Source organism: Styela clava, chromosome 2 (genome assembly GCF_964204865.1).
Source record: "Styela clava chromosome 2, kaStyClav1.hap1.2, whole genome shotgun sequence".
Classification (NCBI taxonomy): Eukaryota; Metazoa; Chordata; class Ascidiacea; order Stolidobranchia; family Styelidae; genus Styela; species Styela clava.
In genome coordinates, this window is record NC_135251.1 from 30,123,725 (window position 1) to 30,144,144 (window position 20,420).

Genomic DNA, 20,420 nt, shown 5'->3' on the forward strand with positions numbered 1-20,420 from the left:
ATGAAAGTGGCAAACAAATTGTATTTCATTACAACAATTAATTATTATCGCTTAAAACACTTCATTTCATTGCATCAGTGTTTGGACTACCACGCGTTTCGCCAGATTACTGGCGTGATTACAGATCGCAAGGGTGGTCAAAATAGTACATTTTCATCGAATCGCATAATTTTAACGAATTGTCGAATATCGGGTTGAATTCGGAATTTTATTCCGATTTTTAAATTTTGGGTCAGCTTTGATCTTTTTTTGTCACCGTTTGTGAATTAACCGTCCCAATTTTAAGCTAAATCAATGAATATTATCATTTCTGACGGCGGAATGCGGATTTTACTTTTCAAAAGTGTGACTGTTTTATTTACTGAATGACATTTTGAGTTCAAATTATGATTAAATAAATCAGTAATAATGGCAATTCTACTAGTCAAATAATAATTACTTGGTACAATTTGAGAAAAATTTCGCACAACAATTCCACTTTCACTCACACTGTACGCGTGAATGGCTTTTTTTCAATTAAGTATTGAATAAAATGGTATGTTAGTCGTTGGGTATAACCAACCATTTGTGAGAATATCTATATGTGGGTAGCAAAGTCTTAAAATCCCCGGATTTTTACGAAATAATTGCGGGATCGGGATTGGAAAAAAACAGTCCAAATTTCGGGATCGGGATTCCCCGGGGTCCCAACCAAATAAGACAGCGTTTTATTTCGATTTCCTAAAAATAACACTAGGGCTTATTTGGGGGGGGGGAGGGGGGGTATTTATGTGTCTTATATTTTAATTTATCAAAAACAAAATTATAAAGTAAAGAATTACGATATTTTAAAATATGCAAAATATAAAAAACCGATATCCATTTACTTATGAATAACACGTTTTCATGCAAAATATCTGCAAAACATAGATTATTAAGCATTTAAAACGGGTAGGAGAGCTAGCTTGCTAGCGACTAGGTCAAAAAAAAAATTCGCGTTATTGACTAGGTATTATTTTAGGGGAAGGCTTATATTAAAATAATTCTTAAAATTTAGGCTAGTTCTTTTTCAGGGTAGGTCTTATTTTCGGGAAAACACGGTATCTCTGTGCTCTCCACCAAAGTGACTATCACTTTGCTCTCCACCGACCCGACAAGTGGTTTATTGGTTGTCACGGCGACTGGACAGCTGATTGTGAAATGGATTACGACTGCGCTGACTTATTGACACACACGCGACTCGGAAACGGCACTGAAAAGCAGGGAAGATTAAATAGCGCACAGTGCATTCAAAGATGCTTCGACAAACTAAATGGCAATTGGAAGCATCTGATGCTGTAAGTTGGCATCAAGACGAAGCTTTGAATTCAACTATATTTTTACTAAGAGAAATGGGACCAACCAGTTTTTTGTTGAAAGAAGAAGAAGAAGATAGGAAACTAAAGGTGAACATGCAGCCATTGGCCTTTTGTACAAGAAGAAATAAAGTTATTACGTTATTGCTGGCTTATGTGTATCAAATTGGTGGCTGGACCAAATCTGCAAATTGGTAGATATTCAAGATAGGTAGATCTGTAGATAGATACATGGATTCATACAATTTTAGCTTATATAGACTACCGTACTGATGCAATGGAATAACATTTTTTTTAAATGCGTCAAATATCACATTATTCGATACAGAATCTGAATTTACTAAATAAGAGTTTTAACAAGTGTGAAAGCATCTTTAGGGCTTGGTAGTTGGAGCATTACATATTTATATTTTGAAAACTGTAAACAAATTTCGAATTTTTTCTAAATTTTAGAGTTTATTAATGTATCAGAAGTTTTTTAGGTTAACATTGGAGATCCACACAGTTGTACATGCGATGTTTTCAAGAGAGAAAGAAACCCATGCAAGCATATATGCTGGTTAATTTTGAAGAAATTCAAGTGGCCAAGAACAAATGAATGTTAGTTTCATTTACTTGAAATATTTATTTATAATCAAAACCATATCGCCTATAACTATGCAAATGTTTCCTTTTTGTCTAAATCATGTTCCTATGAAGTTTGATGCATCATTATTTTATTTTGCATTCATAAGTTACTGTAGTAACATTTGGATGTAAATTTTAATGGAGCTGTACATTGCGATGGTATCTTGATGGAGAAACTGAAATTTATTTTTGAAATATAGTGTTACTTTTGCAATTATTTTGTGGGGCAGTAGACTACGGTATAGTTATATATTGACATGGAGTGCATATTTATATTACCGGTATATATTTTTCATATTCAAGTATCATATCAACATGGCCTGGTAGAAAGAGAAATCAATCAATTGCTGCAAGGTCCAAAAAAGGTGAAGAAAGAGCAACCCAAGGGAAATAAAGATATAGGTAAAAGTTGACCAATCTTTACATATTATCATTACTGATAAGAAATAGTCAATGAAATAGAGATGATTGATTCAAACTTGATTTGTGCCTCAGTAACCATTCGGTGCTCCCGAAGTATGCGAACCAAGATGGCGGACATCGGAACGTAACATGGGTTGATGGGTAACAGGTTAGGGTTAGACTATAATTTTTTTCCAATTTTCCTTATTTTAGTCCTATTATCAGTTCGAAGACTAGCCAAGAGCCTCCCGTAGTATTTATACCTAAAATTATGGCCTAACCCTAACCTAGTACACATATTACATTCCGATGTCCGCCATCTTGGTTCGCATACTTCGGGAGCCCCAACCATTCTCTATTTTTGACCAAGGTACTTCAGAAAAAGGAACTGCACAACAACGAGCTATTTCAAAATTGGATGTTTGTCCCATATGTCAAGAAGAATTATTAGATAATCATTTGCCTGTAACATATTGCAGGTAAGAGTGGGGTGGTTCATGTAATTGCTGGTCAATTATGGCTTCGTCCACTGTCAAGTTCATGCATCTGAAACAAAAGACTGGCTAGATAATCCCATACCAGACATGGACTGGTAAGCCTATCCTAGAAAAAAATATTATATAGTCTAAAAAATTCCTAATTTAGTCTGGTAATGCCTGATTTACAGTATGTCAAATTTTATAATGCAAACAAAGTATGTTGGTGAATCTCTTAGCATTGCATTTTGGCATCTCTTTTCTGTATGCCATCAATAATTTGTGGAAATTTTGGACTACAGATATGGTTGCGGAAACAGTGTTCATATCAAATGCATGAAGATTTGGGCAGAACATCAACGTCAATCATCAAAAGATGATGAAATTAGATGTCCAATGTGTAGAGAAATTTTTGGAAGCTTTTATAAATTGCTTGAAGAACTTCGGAATGCTTCTGGCGATGATATTGAAGCATACAGACTGGATGTTCATTTTTCAATTTCTTGTAATGGATGTCAAATGTGTCCCATAAAAGTAACTAACGAACCCTCTTTTTGAGATTAGTGCATATTTATCCTGATGAATCGTTTGTTGTAAATATGGGATGTATATACTTAGACGTACATGCCATTAATATACAATTGGATCCCAAAAAAACAGAACCCATTATTTCTTGATTACTTCTATGAAAATGAAGAAGGTGTAATTAACACTCAAAATTTGTTTGTGTATGATTGTATACAATAAATTCAGTAACCTAGTATGCTTCGCACAAAGGTTATGTTCTCTCTAGAATATGTTTCCAATGGCCTTGGTTCTATTTCTTTTTTGGGTCGCCCTATATTTTACTCTTCATACAGTGAACAATTTTTCTTTTTCATATATCAGGGTAAATGCTACAAGTGCACAACATGTTCTTCCTTCTATTTATGCAATACCTGCTTCCACGGTAACAAACATAGGCATCATTCATTTGAATTTCGTCTAAAAAGAACAAATCGTTGGCGCCCTGCAAAGTCTCGACTTCAAACAGATCGGGAACTCGCTATTATTAATGATTTGTCCACTCGTGAAATTACAGACAATGATTACGATTTATTACTGCAATTGGACAGGTTCGTGCCGTTTTTACCCATAAATTTTGTCTCGTCCAGTCAGATTGTGGCAATTATATGTAGAGAGTTAATGATATTTTATCTTTAGCTTGAATGAGACCTCTAATAATGAATGTTCAATCCTCTAGAAATAAACAATTCATTTTGATTTAGGTATTTTAGCTAGACTTATTAACTAGACTAACTCTGTAAAATCATTTATTTATGTTAATTGTTAAAGCATGCTTAATTTCATTACTTTCAAATATACAACGTTTTAAATTATATTTCGTATTGATACAACCAGTTAGATTTTTCAGTTCTGTTTTTAGCTCAAGTGGAGACACAGCTCCAGTTGATTTGTGTGGATTACCTGAACATGTCATCAACACTCTTCCAATGATGAAAGTCAGACCTGGAGCTAAACTACTTGTGCCTGGCAAGCAATGTAGAATATGTTTACGATCATACGAGGTTGGCGAATATGTGAGAAAATTACCAGAGTGTAAACATATATTTCATCGAGAATGCATTGATGATTGGCTTTCAGAAGATCACAGGTAAATTCAAGGAACAAAAATTGTATTTTTTTTCATGTTGTTAAACGACATTTTTATTAGCATAAAATGCCAAAATTATTCCAACATTTTAGCTTCGTTTGGGGAAGTTACAATATAATTTCAGTGAAAGTACTTCTTGGTTAGAACATAAAAAAATGAGTATTTGAAGTATTTCTAAATTTTAATATATCTAGACCAGAGCATTGGCTTATTAAAAATGTTTTTGATGCCTCAATTTTATTTCAGAATATTTTGCGTACTATTTTGAAAAAAATTGATATAGAAAGTCTTTCACAACTTCTTACTGCTATACAGGAGATGTCCAATTGATAAGAGACTGGTGGTGGGAATGCATCGTAGACAACAAAGTGCAACTTCAACGAGTAGACAGAGAAGCAGGCAACAAGATATTGAAGCAACTGATATGTCTACAGAATTAATGATTCCTGGAATAGGAATTGCAAAATTACAGAATATGCAAGTAAGTTCTGTTAGGAATTTTGTTGTTGCTGATTCCAATTACTATTTTGTATCATTTTTGAGTCAGTCTCTTGGGCATGGACAGATTGAGATTATTATATTTCCCATTCAAAATAATTTTTTGAATAAAGAAGAAATGTTATATTATGAAAATTGGAAATATGAACTTATAAAACATCACTGTTGTTGCACACTGAATAGCATATATCTACGTCCAATGATTTTTTGAGCTTAATGCAGATGACATTTTTATTGTCTGTGAAGCTGTGATCTGTTGCGACAGTTTTTCATATAGCCAAGTACCATGGCAAAACCATCATGGTGGGAAATTGTACACTTCTGTCTGCATTCAAAATATATACTTTGATAATCTATGTCTATGACATTCGAAAACTTGATATAAATATGGCTGCCACACTCTTATCTGATTACATTCTAGTAGTTCTGATGCCGTGAGTACCATTTTCCATGGGTATAATTGAAAATTGTTTATGATTCAAAATGTTCGTAATTTTCAATATTATTCAAAATCAGAATGACAGGAGGTATAATGCTGATGCAAGGAATGCAAGCAACATAGACAATCGAACACTTTCAACTGCAACTAATTATCAGTCATCAAGTTCTGTAAACCCTGTTGGAATCACAATTGAAGATGTTGTGAGTGGCTGTCACACACTTAGTTTAAGCAGAAAGGCCGAGTTAAACCATAGATCACGTCACTTATCTCTTCCTCCTCAAAACCCGTTGCATGTGAGACAACGAGCTAAAAGTCGATCAAATCATGCATTTACTCCAAATGGAATTGCAAAAGGATCAGTTGTCCGATCTAGAAACCGATCATTTGAACGGAAGACAGCTCCACATTCTTCCCAAGTAGATCTATGGTTGACGGGAAATTCTCCTTTGTCCGGAACGGATTTACAAAGTATTCAACCCATGACATTTGATGATGACCTGCCATAGAAATATTTATATCTGTTCTACGCCAAGCATAAGCAGCATATTGGTGCATTCCATCAGAAGTATGTGTTCTCAAAACTGTACAATCTATTTGGCGATGATTCAATTGATATTGATGGATAATCTGTTTAGTAAGTTTCCCCGCCTGCAGTATAAATGTGAGATTTTATCCTAATTCTATTCAAAAACTGTTGTGGATTGTTTCTTCAAAATGGATTCTTTATTATCTTGCTTGCCAGTTCCCCCACATAATTTTAAATTTATTTATTTTATTCACTTTTCAAACGGTTTATTTTTGTATTGAAATGAATGTTTATTTTATGTGTAAGATTCTAAGCTCTTCCAGTCTCAATCTGTGTTCAATTTCATTTGTGTTTGAAATAATTAAAGTCGCTTGAGAATTCGTGTGAGAATTTAGTATGAGTGCTTCGTAAACTATTTTGTCAGTGTGATAAATAGACTTTCTGGAGGTACGGTATATTGCCACCATGGAATTTGCTGTGACCGCATCATGCTAGACGCCGCACCTATGATTACCTTGCGTGGATTTGAATCCCTTGGGGGATAAATGTGTGCTAGACTAGAGAATTGCTGGACTCCTTGCAACGAAGGATGGCGCACGTAACCGCTGGTCGGTTGCGGCTTCTTCTTTTGTCAATGCATCTGAAACTAATAATTGGCTAACTAGTCCCTTACCCGACATGGACTGGTGACCGGGCGAGAAGCCGTGGTTCGCTGTATGATATTAACCGGTCTTATCATCTTTTCTTGGGGGTAGAAATCCATCGAAAAAATAGCATACCGGCGGATTCTTCCATCATTGAGTGCTATAAATTTGATTGGTCCATCAGTTGCGAAGACGGGAGTGTTTTTTTCAACAAGAAGATCAATTTAGATACTTTCAGCAGTGATTGTGCGGGAAAAACATAATGACTGTCTCTAATCAATCCGTGTTTGAAGCGACACCCTTCTCTGGGTTCGATCATTGATGATCGTGCATGGACTTATGTCACTGACTAGGATCATGTTAATGCAATCTATCACTGTGTGTTCTCGCAGTTCTGTGAATATCCCAACATGGAAAGGGTGTATCTTGCTTAAAGACTGTCCTTCTCTATAATAATCAATGATCATCCTGTTAGAGACGAGTTTCTGAAGGCCCATTATGGATTATATTCAAGATAAAAACTTATTTTGCCACGTTTAGAACAAACCTAATTTGGAAACGCGTATCTAATTCTCACAATACCAGTAACTTTATTGCCTGAGGCTTATTTTTGCTACTTGAATGCCTGGGGCGGAATTCATCGTACTTGGTAGTCGAAAAATTCGGTGCAATCGACAACGTCGCATTTAGAACTGTTAGTAAACACTATGGCACGGGCTCAAGTCATAGTCCTAGGATTTTTTCTCATTGTATCATGCACTTATCTAATTCATCAAGAGTATGTAGGCGGACTACAAGCTTTTAGAAGAAGCCAGGACAGTTTTATAACCGATTTGGATAATTGCAGTCCGCACAGACTAGCAGTCATCATACCATTCAGAAATGTATTTGACGAACTTATGGAACTAGTACCCAGTCTTCACGAATTCCTTGTCAAGCAATGCGTAAATCACAAGTTTTACGTCATAAATCAAGCCGACATATTCAGGTATGACATTTTCAATAAAATAAGGAATAAGGGGTTTTATTATTAAGTTCGCACCGAACAGTAATGTGGATATTTGTAGTTTATTTATATATATATTTGTAGTAATTTATCAGTTCCAAACGATAGATGTTCAGGACAACCGCAAATAAAAAGAGGCGTGACTACCTACACAGAAATAGTAAAAATTTGAATTATTATTTGTAAAACTTATCCAAATGCGATGCTATAAGTGCGAAGCACCACCGACGTTTGCAAATTGTATTTCATCTGACATATTGCTTTGGTGGGAATGACAAAATTATATCAGGTAGTAGAACTCTCAAAATAGCTTATGCGTGATGTAGATCCCTCAATTTAAAATGAATTTACGCGGACACCTTATTCTAAAACCCACCCGATTACTTTACTACATTACTTTCAAAATACCTTTTATTCTTTTTCTGCTTTCTACAATTTTTTCTTTATTTTGCAGATTTAACAAAGGGTCGTTGGTAAATATAGGATATCTGTTGTCTAGAGATGAGTGCGATTATTTGGCAATACATGATGTTGATTTACTACCTCTTAATTCTCAACTGCAGTACTCGTTTCCAGAGAAGGTGAGAAAAAAACCAAACATTTTACAAATTGTTTATATCTTTAATGCTACAAAAAAAGTCGAGTCAATTTTTTTCTTTAACAACTGTTTACATCGAAGGTCGCACGTTTGTGCTAACAAGCATAGTATAGTAAACATTAGGCTTTTATTTCGTTTATTTAAATTTTAAACTTAGTCTGGATGGGGATTACCGAATTAGTCAATCATCATCAGGATTGGATACAACTGTTTGGCGTCACCTGGCCAAGCTTCGCTACGAGTATAGCTTATTCCCTACAATTTCTTTGGAGTGACTATCTATCAAATAGAACGATCCGGCGCGCCACCGCCAAAATGTATTCCAAATTTGTTTTATACAGGGCCCATTTCATGTTGCTTCACCAGAATATCATCCATTTCTCAGCGGAAAAACATACATTGGAGGAATCATACTCCTAACAATGAAACAGTTTGAGAAGGTACATTATGAATATATATTTGACTAAAACAAGTAATTTCAATATGATATCTAGTCCAGGTATTTTTAACGCAATACGTAGACGAAACGTCAGTATTCACTAGATACAGTTGTTTAACATCGATCTAAATATTTTTTACAACTTTTATCACACGCTTTCATTAATTTAGGTCAGAGGAATGACCAATACTGATTGGGGCTGGGGTGGAGAGGACAACGAGTTTTATATGAGAATATTGAACCAAAATATGACGGTGAGTTATAGAGGAAACAAGTTTAGCATTAAGGGCTGCAACTTGATCAATGTTTAGATAAAAATTATTTAACTTCCAGAGATCAGTTATATTTGGCTTCAGGTGGATCACTAATGATAAAACGATAAGATTCTGATGTGAGCACACTGACGTAACAACTTCCATGTGACTTTTTAGAACGACAGGTAACCAGTATCAGTCCTACATATACAAAAATGAAACGGAAGCCAAAATTTTGTAACCAAGAGTACGATGCCAAATATATGGGCACGAAAGCCAAAACGAAAAAGTTTACCGTACCTAGTCTACAGTGCGTCACCGGTATCAAATAACCTCAGACCTCCGCGTAGCACGAGTTTGCATAATCGAAGTGGAAGACAGTCGTCACGCTTGGAGGATTGAAAACTGATTTTCCATGAAGAAAATATAATCCAGCAATATTTTGGAAAAATATCAGATCTCAGAGAAATCATGGAAAATTTAGGAATAAATAAATAGCCTTCTAGCGACAATAACAATGTTTAATCACTAAAAATTTCAAAGCAATTGTTCCAATAAAAAAAAGAAACAAATTTTTTTCACAACAAAAAATGGACCTCCAGAAGTATATGCACCAAGATGGCGCACAACAACAACATAATACCAAAACGATCCGTATGTACATTTCGTGTTCAATAAGCGAAGTGTAGGAAATGCTACGAGAATTATTCTAGACGTTGACGTTAGGCATTAATTAACAGGTCTATTACACCAGATTATTCACAGATTTTATTCCGGTGCTAGGGTCCGTAATCAATATCCATCGAAAAAAAAACGAGAGAGCACCATGATGTTGTTTCCAAAACATGCATGTCTTTTGGAACATCAACTAACTAATTCCCAAACTTTTGTTCCCATATTTTCATCGGTTTTAATTGAAGGTAATTTGTTCATATGAAAGTCTGGGTTTTAGTGTTCTAATTTCTTTGACAGATTTATAGAAAGTCTGGACTTTCAACTGGGAAAGATAATACGTTCAAGAATCTTCATAATCCAATCAAACGACCGCGAGATAAAAAGAGGTTTAATAAAGAACACAAGGTATAATACTACAGAAAATTGCATCCTTTATTGAAATTTATCTTCCGTTTTCGAAAGTTACTCTTTATGCTTTATGATCTGGAATGAACTATATATATAGAGATTAATGATTTCATGAATTAACGAAGAATGACTGCCTGAATGCATCTTTACTTTCTTCTCTTCATCAAGTTGGAGGTTTAGCATTTAATGATATGTTTCACTTAACAACCCAGTTTTGATGTGTTTTTTGCAGGATGTTTTTCAAATGGAGACGAATACCGGATTCCATGATGTCGAATACAATATCTCATCAACAGTGGAAATGACCATCAAAAACGTTCCAATAACTGTTTATAATGTTAATTTGGGGTGCGACATAAACGTCGAGAAATGGTGCTCATTTGATACTTAAATAATCGCACTGATCTGCGACACATTTCCTATTTTTTTCCAAAATCGAGGATATATTCGTGATTAGTGATAGATCACGACAGACTTAGTGATTATAAGTGTGTTTATTGCATGAAACCGAATCTGATTTTTTTAGATATATATCTGCTTGAACGTTTCCACAAACCACGTTTTTTATATAATATATTACAATATGTAGGATACGCATTTCCAATTTCGCGACATAGGGAGTGCATTTGATTTTCAGTAGATATTCAAATTTGTTGAAATTGTAAACCACATTGCGAAAACTGCAACTTTGTCTCATTTTGTTGAACAGAGCAAGCTAACTAATTCCCACATTGTTATTTTATATTTTTATTTATCTGTGAAGTTGAAACTATTTGTTTTTGATAAAATATTTTTAGTGAGAATAATTTTTTATTTATCATGAGGGTTCACAAGAAGTGAAGACGCTCGCCTCGAGGAAAACTTCACGGAATGGATGAGCTATATTTTGAATTTGCGAAACATTTGCGACTCATCATATTTCAACGCATATTTTGTTACAAATAACTTTTGTTAGTTCTCGACGAATAGAAATAAGCAGCGATAATAATTCGATCGAATGTGACAACAGCGTACTCCAGGCAACCCCATGAAACCATCTTTCATTCGTTATTTTTATATCTCCTGTCGTATAGTCATCCTTTTATCTATACGAAGCACCAAATTAAGAAGGGAAGGCTCTGGTGTAATCACAAACATGATTTGTTGGTGCTGTGGTACGGGTGGTAATAAGAAGAAAGCGTAGAGAATGAGGAACGTACCAGAAGCATGCACAGCGAAGTCACCGAGCAAACACCGTAAGTAGGCCTATCCATCGAGTAATTTTATCGACTCGATGGCCAACTCGTAATTTGAACCTCGCTCATGGCTTCAAACTCTTAGGAGGCAAGTGGACGAGAGACGACGAGGGGCGTAGCAAACTATTCTGCTACCCAGGGCGTGCTTTTGATGACCCCTACCCCTCCTCGAGGGATGGATTAACCATCAAGCAAAATATGCATGTGTGCACGACTTGGCCTTTAAGTAGTAATATATACTGATGAATCTTACTTACCCCATTCAGATAACATGGAACACTATTTTCTATTATTTATGTATATGGCACCATATGGGCCTCTAAGGCACGGTTCGCCCCTTACATCTAACTTCAAAAATAATTCAGGGGATAAACGAATTATAGATGCTGTTATACACGAGAATAATTAAATTGAAGGTCAAGCAAGAGTGAAATAAATCAGTCACACAAGGCAAATCACGACAAGTCAGCCTTTACTCAAAAAAAAAACACATCGGGAAAAATATGTACAGCCTGGATCTGCTGCCCCCTACAACGTGCTGATCGGCGGCCCCTCTGACCTTCCCGATCGAAGCATGGTCTATGCTAGGTGATTTCATTTTTAACTCAGCAAACGATTCTTATACCTGTTGAGTGATGGACACCACAATTTCTACATTCCAATAATCCTCAAATTTTATGAGTCATCAGAACGAAGTAAAACCAATGACGGATTTTAAAATAGGGAGAAGTCTCAAATGGAAGGCGAGAAGGAACGAATATACGCAAATTAAAAATTCTTCAAATTTAGGAATAATACTGAACATATTATTTTAAATATTTGTCCAACTCAGCATTTGATAACTGATGATCATATAAAAAATTGACTTCACCTAACTTTTTCCTACAGTGTAAAAAAATTAAACCCCATTTCTGTGTTGAATATGATTCAATATTTAAAAATATTTATGAAGGACATAATATTTGTAATAGTAAATTTTTTCCTAGTAGTAGCAACTACATATACCTGACTCATTTCAAATCATAGAATGACGAGAGGATAATACCAAGAATTTTTATTATTTCGTTCACTGATAAACATTTCGCAACAAAGGAGACTGAGGATACATATAGAAACAGTTTTTATAATTTAGCTATTTTGGTGTCAATGCAGCAAGCCGGGCAATACAAACATCCAAAGTTTTCTTCTGCGATTCTGGAGTGATGCTTTTCCTTACTTTCTCTTCAACCCAATTTACCAAATGAGAATGTGCCAACTCCCGATCAACTTGTTGAACGGCTACTTGATAATCCAGCTTCTTCTTCACAGCGGATACAAGAGATGCTTTTCTGTTCAGGTATTCTGTTTCTAACATAAGAGCAAGATTGGATTTCTTGATATCGTGGTACATTTCTTGCAATCCACTTCTCCATTTCTCTGTTTTAATGTCTTCCACTTCTGCCTCGAGACCATCGATTTCTGACATCTTGAGACGATAAATGGCATCAAAATGTCGATCTTCGTTTGAATGCATCATTTCTTGCAACATGGGTCCAGCAACTTTCAGGAGACCATAAGTGACTGTTAATAAGGCAAATAGATGCCAAGACTCGGGACTGTAAATGTAGATTTCTTTTGACACTAGGAATGCTGTAGTACCAAAAGCAAGAGCATATGGACCGGTGACTCCAGTGCGTGGGTATAAGAATTCAAACCAATACTCTGGTATAACATAATGACGCATGTAATTCGGATCCCAAGTTGGCTTCACAGGCAATGGACCCATTCCCTCATATGGAGCAAGTGGCATTTTGAAATTTTCATAATCTTCGACATAATTGTCTCGAGGTCTTGACGCAACAGTGAGGGAAGAATTCCTTATGTTATTGATGATAGTTGATCGGAGAGCAGTGTTTATTCTTGGTATTAATCGTGACAACATGGTTGCTGTTATTTTATCTAAGCATTTACAAATGCTGATAAATAATCAACATGAACTTAAAATAAGCTGAAATTGCACAAAAACATTTTGGTAATTAATTGAAATCGAATATGCATGTGTTCAAGCTTAAAAATAAGAATCCTAATATTTCATAACTACAACACTGTAATGATATGGCTAAGAATTCTTTGAGAATGTACATATCTATACTATAAATACTAAGAACCCCCAAATAAGTTATCATGAAATAAATTTGGAAGATGTTTAGAATTTATTAAAACCTTGAACGGTGTACTGCTTTATACAAATTCAATTTTGAACTCATGGTAATCTTAAATTGACAAAAACATTAGAATACAACAGATTACAGGATTAATGTTATTTCCAAAACTTTTTTTTTCGGCAAGACAAGCGACGATATCCAAATAATGGTGAGATTTTCAGTATTGAGGACTAATAACTAATTTATATAAAAAAGCAATGAATAAGTCTACTCAAAAAATTGGCCATACATTCAATTTCGCTATCAAGGCAGAAGGTAGTCATGGACACTAGACATGTTGAAAAGGTGATGTTTATAGGATACTTGTGAATATGATTATCATTATTACAATTTGAACCTGCGATACAGGAGCGGAGTAATGAGTGGTGCTAAATTCCCAGCCTGCTTCAGCCTTATCACTATGTGCCAAACAATGGACCATCAATCTTAGGATAAAAAGTTTTTACATACTACAGTACTAATATATAACACAGAAATTATTAATGTCTGAATGCTGGAATGCCTTTGAATTTTTAGGTTTAAATGTGATAGAGTAATGTAATGTTAAAACTGTTGGTTACATAGCCTATTGCCCTAATAGAAAAAGCAAACCAATGAATACTGGAGTACCGTATGAATAGCAGAGTGACGACTGATGTTGGTGATAACCAACTCACCAAAACCAAAGTTTTAGTCATCCAGGTAGTATTTCTTTTCTCCAGAGAAAGGCCCAGTAGTCTAGGCCAGGGGTTCTCAAACTTTTGGCGTTGCGGAGCACTTGAAAAGGTTGACTATTATTCACGGAGCCCCAAAATAAATGTTAAAATTGTTACTTTCCGATTAGTATTCCTGAGTAAGTTAAACGTACTTTACTCAATTTAAATACTAAACCCTTTTAACAGGGTTAATACAAGTCATAAATAAATCTAAATTTCAAAGATAAATTGTATAATACTAAAGCTGTAAATTTGACACATGACAAACATATTAATAAATTAGGCGTCGAATCTTTTCCCCTCTTGACATTTTTGGAAGACTTAAAAGGTCGCTAATAACGTGCGCGATTGCATTTTGTTACAATCGCCGACTGTTTTCGTCAGCATGGCGTGTTTTTAAACCTCAAACATCTTTACGCCGGTGTTTATTCTCACTAAATCAAAAATTTCCTTCGGCATATACATGTATTGTTCCACAATGACGACGATAATTGCTTTTTCGTTCTCGTGGGGAATTATAAGTTCAATGTGAAAAACATGTTACCATATTATAATCATCGGCGACGAAATGCTGAAAATAATAGTTAATAAAGAGGTAAATCCGCAATTCAAATTTCTTGATTAAAAAGCGGCATTCTAAAATATTAGAACTAAAACTTAAAATGGAAGATAACACTATACGTTTTGTTTCAGCAGACTCACGTCAGAATAAAATTTTTCCACTCTAAAACTACCGACGGAGAACAAATCAAGTTTAACAAATCCCAAGATCGCAAAAATACGACTCCAATTTATTTATAGTTGGCAGTTTATGTTATTTTAGAATAGTATTCTTTCATTTTAGTAATCCTAATAGTAATCTGGAATCGAACGTGAGTAACGATGAGCACAATTAAATTATTACGACAAGACACGCTCACATCGGTCATGAATTGAATATTTTACACAACAGAAATCTCGTTATCCTTTTTTTTTTTGAATCGCCAAGAATGTTGCGCATAAATTTCAGATTCCAAATTTGAACCTCCTCCCTCTTAAGAATCCTGGCTGCGCCCCTGCTTATAAATAATGTCATTTTTTAAGTCCGCCACTTTGCCATATTTCGAGGCTATATTGTTGTCAAATTTTATCAAAGCTGTTATTGCTTCTAGGAACAGTTTTAAATTAGCCAAGTCAGTATTTTGAAAAGTAATCGAATAGCTCGCGGAGCCCCTGGGTTTCTCTCGCGGAGCCCTGGGGCTCCGTACGGAGCACTTTGAGAACCTATGGCCTAGGCTATAGTGAGATGAACGGCGTAAATGCCAAATAGGGTAACTTACAGCGTTTCACTCGAGACAGTCTTTTAGTTAGAAAAAAAAAATTTGGGCAGTATTTTCAAATCACATTTTTGTTTGACGTTATTCACAGATTCAAGCAGATCAGCAGTTGGAGTTACTGCATTGCATTACTACTGCATTTATCTAGCTATACACAAAATCCGTACATACCTATACACTATTAACACTAACGCTATTCAAGCCAAATAAACGGACGTCTGAATCGTTAGAACAGTAGAAGGGCCTCAATCCAGTACGGTAGGTACCGGTAACGGTACCTAATCTAAGGTTCCGACCGCGTCTGACCGGTACGGTAGCCTACTACTGTGTCGAATAACGTTATATCGCATAGTCAGTTATCATAATACAGTAGCTACACTGCAAAAAGTTAACCTATAGCCTACTTACCAAGAAGTAGAACAGAGGGTGGTTTGACCCAACAGAAAAATCAGAACTTTCAGCCAACATTAAGACTGCAAGATGGAATCTCCGACGGAGGCAATAACGCGATTAGGTCTAACTTGAACAGCGCCAAACGTGGTGACCTACACACCTTGAATAACGACTACGTCAGTAGTTGTTGCGTCAAAGGCAAGTTGGAGAAAGGACAGATAAGGTTGATTGGGTCTTACTTTTATCTTTGACTGTGGATAAAAAGGACATTATTGAATACCAAACTTATTCATTTCCGTTAAAATGTGTCCTTCGCTATCCTAAATCGTTAACTAGTTTAAGTCAGTTTTCGATTTTGACAGCGTTACATTGATTGATTCTATTCTTTCGTTCGGGACATACCATCACATTTTCTCAATAGGCTTTGTGGACAACTAAAAATCGAATTAGTCCAGATTGCTACTGATAGATGTTATGGCCTAACAATATACTCCCTGTTGATTGCCTTTTTGCAACCAGATTAAACAGTAGAGATAGAGAGATTTTATTTCGTTAACCAGAAAAAAACAGTCATAACAATAAATAATGGCTACAAAAAATACACTTTTTTCGGTATATACTGAAAGGAGTTCAAAATACGACCATGCGGTCATCGGAGTGAGCTCCCTCCAAGTTTACGATGATAAGTTCACAGTAAAATATGACTATTGTAAATGGTTAAAGTTCACAAAACAAAATTTAAAAAAACAAACAAACAAACAAAAAATGGACTAAGCAATTATTAAAATGGACTAAGCAATTGTTAACACACAAAAAAACTGTCTGTATTTCAGAAAATTTAAATAAAAATCAATGAATGTTGCATAGATACTACCCTCTGAACCTCACATTTGTCGAAATTTAGTAATCAACCATTTATCACTGATTTGTAAGTCGCGGTAAACATGAATTTGAAAAGAGAGCTGACCAACCAAATAGATCTGCAAATCGTGCGGGTGAAATATTTTGTTTTATATAGTCCTGCACTTATTATTAGCATTAATGCGGTCCGTGAACAATACAAAAATAATATTGTGGCCATAGATGCCGACAACCTTGAACCACCCAGTTCAAGACCAATAGAAATTAAATTTGAACAAGGTGGTACCCAGAAGCTTTATTCCTACGCTTGACGGCGTTTTTAAATAATGTTGAACCAAGCAAGCATACTCATCTTGGATTGAATATTTCAAACGACGGAGGGATTTTTCCAACAATTACAAAGATCATCGTATTCGAACGTTCTGAAAGGACTATTAAAGAATTTTGAACTTAGCCTTGAACTTACCAAGGGTTAGATGAGACGACTAGTAAAATGCAATACGTGTGAAATAAGTGAGTAGATATACGATTCAAAACTCAAGATTCTATTCAAGTTTAATATTTACATGTTGCAACCAATTTCCATCGCAATTCATCCCCTTGGAAAATTCATAGCGGAAACAAACTATATAAAAGCAAATATGTAGTACCTAAAAAAGCTTGATATTTGGGTATCTATCGGAAAACAAACTGGATTTCTAAGATATATATATAGAAAGGACCACGTTTTGTTCCATCAAATAATAATATTGAATAATATAAGAGCAAATATGTAGTACCTAAAAAAGCTGGATATCTGTTAGCCCAATCTCTAACTTTGTATAACCTCTTTTATCGACGTTTTCTATTTCCATTCTTATGTCCGGCTCGATTTACCAAATAAAACATATTATACTTTATCCCCAATCGGCTCATTTGCACTCAATGGATGATCGTATTTGTTCGTCATTGTTTATCTTTCGAACCTAATTTTTTCCAATTATTGTTCTCTTCAATTTTCCAAGCTATCTTTTTTTGGCACAAGCATTTATTATATCAGGGGTGCACAACCTGAGGACGTCGAAGATGAAATGCGCGGCCGTGATGGTGTGTGTTTTATATGTGAAGGCGTAGGCTACTCGCTTAACTCACCACCAAGCAGTTATCGACCATGATATTTTAGGAGACTGGAAAAGTTGTTCGATGTGACACGTCATTGTCATAGTCAATTTTATTTTTTCCAACCAGCAAAAAAATAACATACAAAATCAAAAGATAAACAAAATTTAACACACATTTTTACTGGGGAAGGGAAGCCGCGGGGAACCAAATTCGGTTATCGAGCAGCGACACCCAAGATTCGTCATCTAATTTAATTTGGAAACTCGGAGGTTATGTTTTAAGAATAAAATGTAACGGTACAGATTTGAAAATCCCATCCCACCGGATAACTCGTAGGGTATTCCCTGATTAATCGGGTAGATAAAGGTCTGAAATGCTGATACGTGTTGTATATATTGGCTAGAAATAGCCTGATTGCGAACACTATAAACACTAATAAGTAGTTTATATATAACCATAGTTTAAATAGGCGCAAAATAGGCGCATTGTTTGCTGTCCAAGATCTCACAGGTTATAGTTAAATATAGTATACTGTATATGACTCTAAACTCAATATGAATCCACCAACACCACCACCCAGAGAAAAAAACACCTTGCAAGACCAAAAAGGTAATAACAACAAAATGTAACAAAAAAGAAGAACAGCAACAATCCGGGATAGCAGGAGCTCCGCTCAACGTGTCAACAACATCTGACATATCTCAACATAGCGAGATAGTGAGTGGAATCCTTCCTCTAATAACAAGGAATATAATACAAGGCATCACCTTGCAACTTCCTGCCATGGTAGGCCAGTGCCTCCAGGAAAACTATGACTTATCAGATAACTCTGATATACTAACCCCTATAACACCAAATATCCAAGAAGTACTCAGTGATTTGAGCCAGTCCATGCGAGAAATAAGATCAGAATTAGCTGAAATAAAAGAAAGCCAATCATTTCATACCAAGATGTATGATGACCTCGCAAATAAGAACAAAATCTTGGGAAAACAAGTATCCGATAACAAAAGAACTATCGATAATCTTCTTGAGCAAATATATGATCTGGAAGACGATCTATACTATGTCTCGGAGAAGCTTGAAGATCAAGAAAGACGCGGGCGTCTAGAGAATCTCGAGTTTCATGGAGTCCCCATCACTGAAAATGAGAATACGGATGAAATAGTCTGTAACATAGCAAAGATGATTGGCGTTAACATCCATGCCACCGATATCTCTGTTTCACACAGAATGCCAACAGGAGCCCAACATACTAGAACTCCTGCCATAATTGCAAAATTCGTCCACCGCAAAAACAAAATGAAGATCTTTGAAAAAAGAAAGTCCCTGCGATCAATAAAATCAAGCGCAGTGTTTAAACATCCTTCAAAAATATTTATTGCAGAAAATCTAACGGCTCTGAATAAAGATCTGTACTTCAGAGCTAGAGCTGCAAAAAATAACTGCGGATACAAATTTATATGGACCTCAAATGGAAAAGTATTCGTGAAAAAGAACAGCGATGTCAAAAACTCACTAAATATTAGATGTGATGAAGATCTGTCAAAAATCAAATAACTGCTATGTGAGTGCCATTTTCTACTTATTCTATGTTGACTAATACTGATATAACATGTCATTTATGTAGCAAACTATTATTATCTGATCAAACTAAAACAAACTGTGAAATATGTGCCAAACTATTCCACTCTGAATGTGCTCTCGCCTCCGCATCCCCTCGCGCACCACGATCTCAGCCTTATTTTTGTTATTCGTGTTTGAATGGAATCTCTCCCCCTCGATCTAACCATAAGGTTCATAGTGCACTTGACCAGAATTCCAAATTTCTAAGCGAAATAAGTAGATGTGAATGCGCAAATATACAAGTATCTGATTTGAATTCTACCAGTAGGTCCATGCCAAGAAATTGTTTTATTGCTTTTCACCTAAATATTAGATCTCTCCAAAAAAATCATGATGAGCTTGTCAATCTATTATCTGAATTAGTTATACCCCCACATCTCATTGCCATTTCAGAAACGAGGCTTGGTGCGACTCCCACCTCAAATATTTCCATTTATAATTATGAATTCATTCACAAACCTTCCAAAACAATTGCTGGGGGAGTTGGCCTATATATTACTCGAGACCTTGGTTTTTGTGAGATTCATGAATACGATCTAGAACAGGGGTCGGCAACCTTTTGGCACTCGCGGGCCAAAATTGAAGGCTGCAATTACTGGCGGGCCGGACATATTTTGGCGATGACGCACAACCTGAACTCAAAGCTGGTACACATACTATGTTGAAGGTTGTACGCCACGTTTGTACACATACTTCAGGAGCAGCCATATTTTTTTAAGAAAGTTATAAACCGAATGGGTTGTTTATTAATCACATTTTTACACAAATCAGAAATTGAAATTTTAGATTGTAAATAGCGAGCTCTGGGACGACTCGTGAACTCAAGTCGCCGTACAGGCAAACAAATTAGAAAGGATATTTAATGTGACACTTGTTGTTGCATTACGCTTGATAGCTTTTCGACGTCAGGTGACACACTGGATGAAGCCAATATCAGAACATTTTCTAAATGGGCATCACAAATACTAGTTCTCCGCCTGTTCTTTGTAATGTTCATTTTTGAAAA

The 20,420-nt window shown here is 35.5% G+C and overlaps 4 protein-coding genes across 5 annotated transcripts; 3 read left to right on the plus strand and 1 right to left on the minus strand.

The window, feature by feature from the left end:
* Positions 1 to 839: 839 nt before the first annotated feature.
* LOC120336680 (E3 ubiquitin-protein ligase Zswim2-like) lies at positions 840 to 6,339 on the plus strand. Of its 2 annotated transcripts, none has more exons than XM_078110130.1 (9): positions 840 to 1,424; positions 1,817 to 1,934; positions 2,265 to 2,363; positions 2,734 to 2,842; positions 3,142 to 3,373; positions 3,728 to 3,954; positions 4,266 to 4,493; positions 4,809 to 4,971; positions 5,499 to 6,339. In XM_078110130.1, the coding sequence occupies exons 1-9, from the start codon at positions 1,275 to 1,277 to the stop codon at positions 5,937 to 5,939; spliced, it is 1,767 nt and encodes a 588-aa protein (XP_077966256.1). In that variant the 5' UTR covers positions 840 to 1,274; the 3' UTR covers positions 5,940 to 6,339. The 2 variants fall into 2 exon arrangements, with proteins under 2 accessions (XP_077966256.1, XP_039260344.2); XM_039404410.2 differs by having other exon boundaries at positions 873 to 1,424; positions 4,809 to 4,974; positions 5,508 to 6,339.
* Positions 6,340 to 7,279: 940 nt separating this feature from the next.
* On the plus strand, positions 7,280 to 10,789 carry LOC120336078 (beta-1,4-galactosyltransferase 7-like). The gene is made up of 6 exons (XM_039403680.2): positions 7,280 to 7,591; positions 8,064 to 8,190; positions 8,549 to 8,647; positions 8,817 to 8,900; positions 9,873 to 9,980; positions 10,216 to 10,789. Exons 1-6 carry the CDS (start codon positions 7,311 to 7,313, stop codon positions 10,372 to 10,374), a joined length of 858 nt encoding a protein of 285 aa, XP_039259614.2. The 5' UTR covers positions 7,280 to 7,310; the 3' UTR covers positions 10,375 to 10,789.
* Positions 10,790 to 12,257: 1,468 nt separating this feature from the next.
* Positions 12,258 to 15,929, minus strand: LOC120336079 (ATP synthase subunit b, mitochondrial-like). Its single transcript, XM_039403681.2, has 2 exons — positions 15,842 to 15,929; positions 12,258 to 13,205 (listed from the first exon to the last, which is right to left on the minus strand). Exon 2 carries the CDS (start codon positions 13,137 to 13,139, stop codon positions 12,351 to 12,353), a length of 789 nt encoding a protein of 262 aa, XP_039259615.2. The 5' UTR covers positions 13,140 to 13,205; positions 15,842 to 15,929; the 3' UTR covers positions 12,258 to 12,350.
* Positions 15,930 to 18,739: 2,810 nt separating this feature from the next.
* Positions 18,740 to 19,348, plus strand: LOC120331576 (uncharacterized). Its single transcript, XM_039398670.2, has one exon. The coding sequence runs from the start codon at positions 18,740 to 18,742 to the stop codon at positions 19,346 to 19,348; it is 609 nt and encodes a 202-aa protein (XP_039254604.2).
* The last annotated feature ends 1,072 nt before the right edge of the window (positions 19,349 to 20,420 follow it).

Excerpts from the sequence above, each read along its gene's own strand:
- LOC120336078 (XM_039403680.2), top strand. The coding sequence starts at position 7,311 with ATGGCACGGGCTCAAGTCATAGTCCTAGGATTTTTTCTCATTGTATCA. Across the intron at positions 7,592-8,063 it reads AATCAAGCCGACATATTCAG|ATTTAACAAAGGGTCGTTGG; the intron begins GTATGACATTTT and ends TTTATTTTGCAG. Across the intron at positions 8,191-8,548 it reads AGTACTCGTTTCCAGAGAAG|GGCCCATTTCATGTTGCTTC; the intron begins GTGAGAAAAAAA and ends TGTTTTATACAG.
- LOC120331576 (XM_039398670.2), top strand. The coding sequence starts at position 18,740 with ATGTATGATGACCTCGCAAATAAGAACAAAATCTTGGGAAAACAAGTA.
- LOC120336079 (XM_039403681.2), bottom strand. The coding sequence starts at position 13,139 with ATGTTGTCACGATTAATACCAAGAATAAACACTGCTCTCCGATCAACT.
- LOC120336680 (XM_078110130.1), top strand. The coding sequence starts at position 1,275 with ATGCTTCGACAAACTAAATGGCAATTGGAAGCATCTGATGCTGTAAGT. Across the intron at positions 2,364-2,733 it reads CAAGGGAAATAAAGATATAG|GTACTTCAGAAAAAGGAACT; the intron begins GTAAAAGTTGAC and ends TTTTTGACCAAG. Across the intron at positions 3,374-3,727 it reads GTCAAATGTGTCCCATAAAA|GGTAAATGCTACAAGTGCAC; the intron begins GTAACTAACGAA and ends TTCATATATCAG.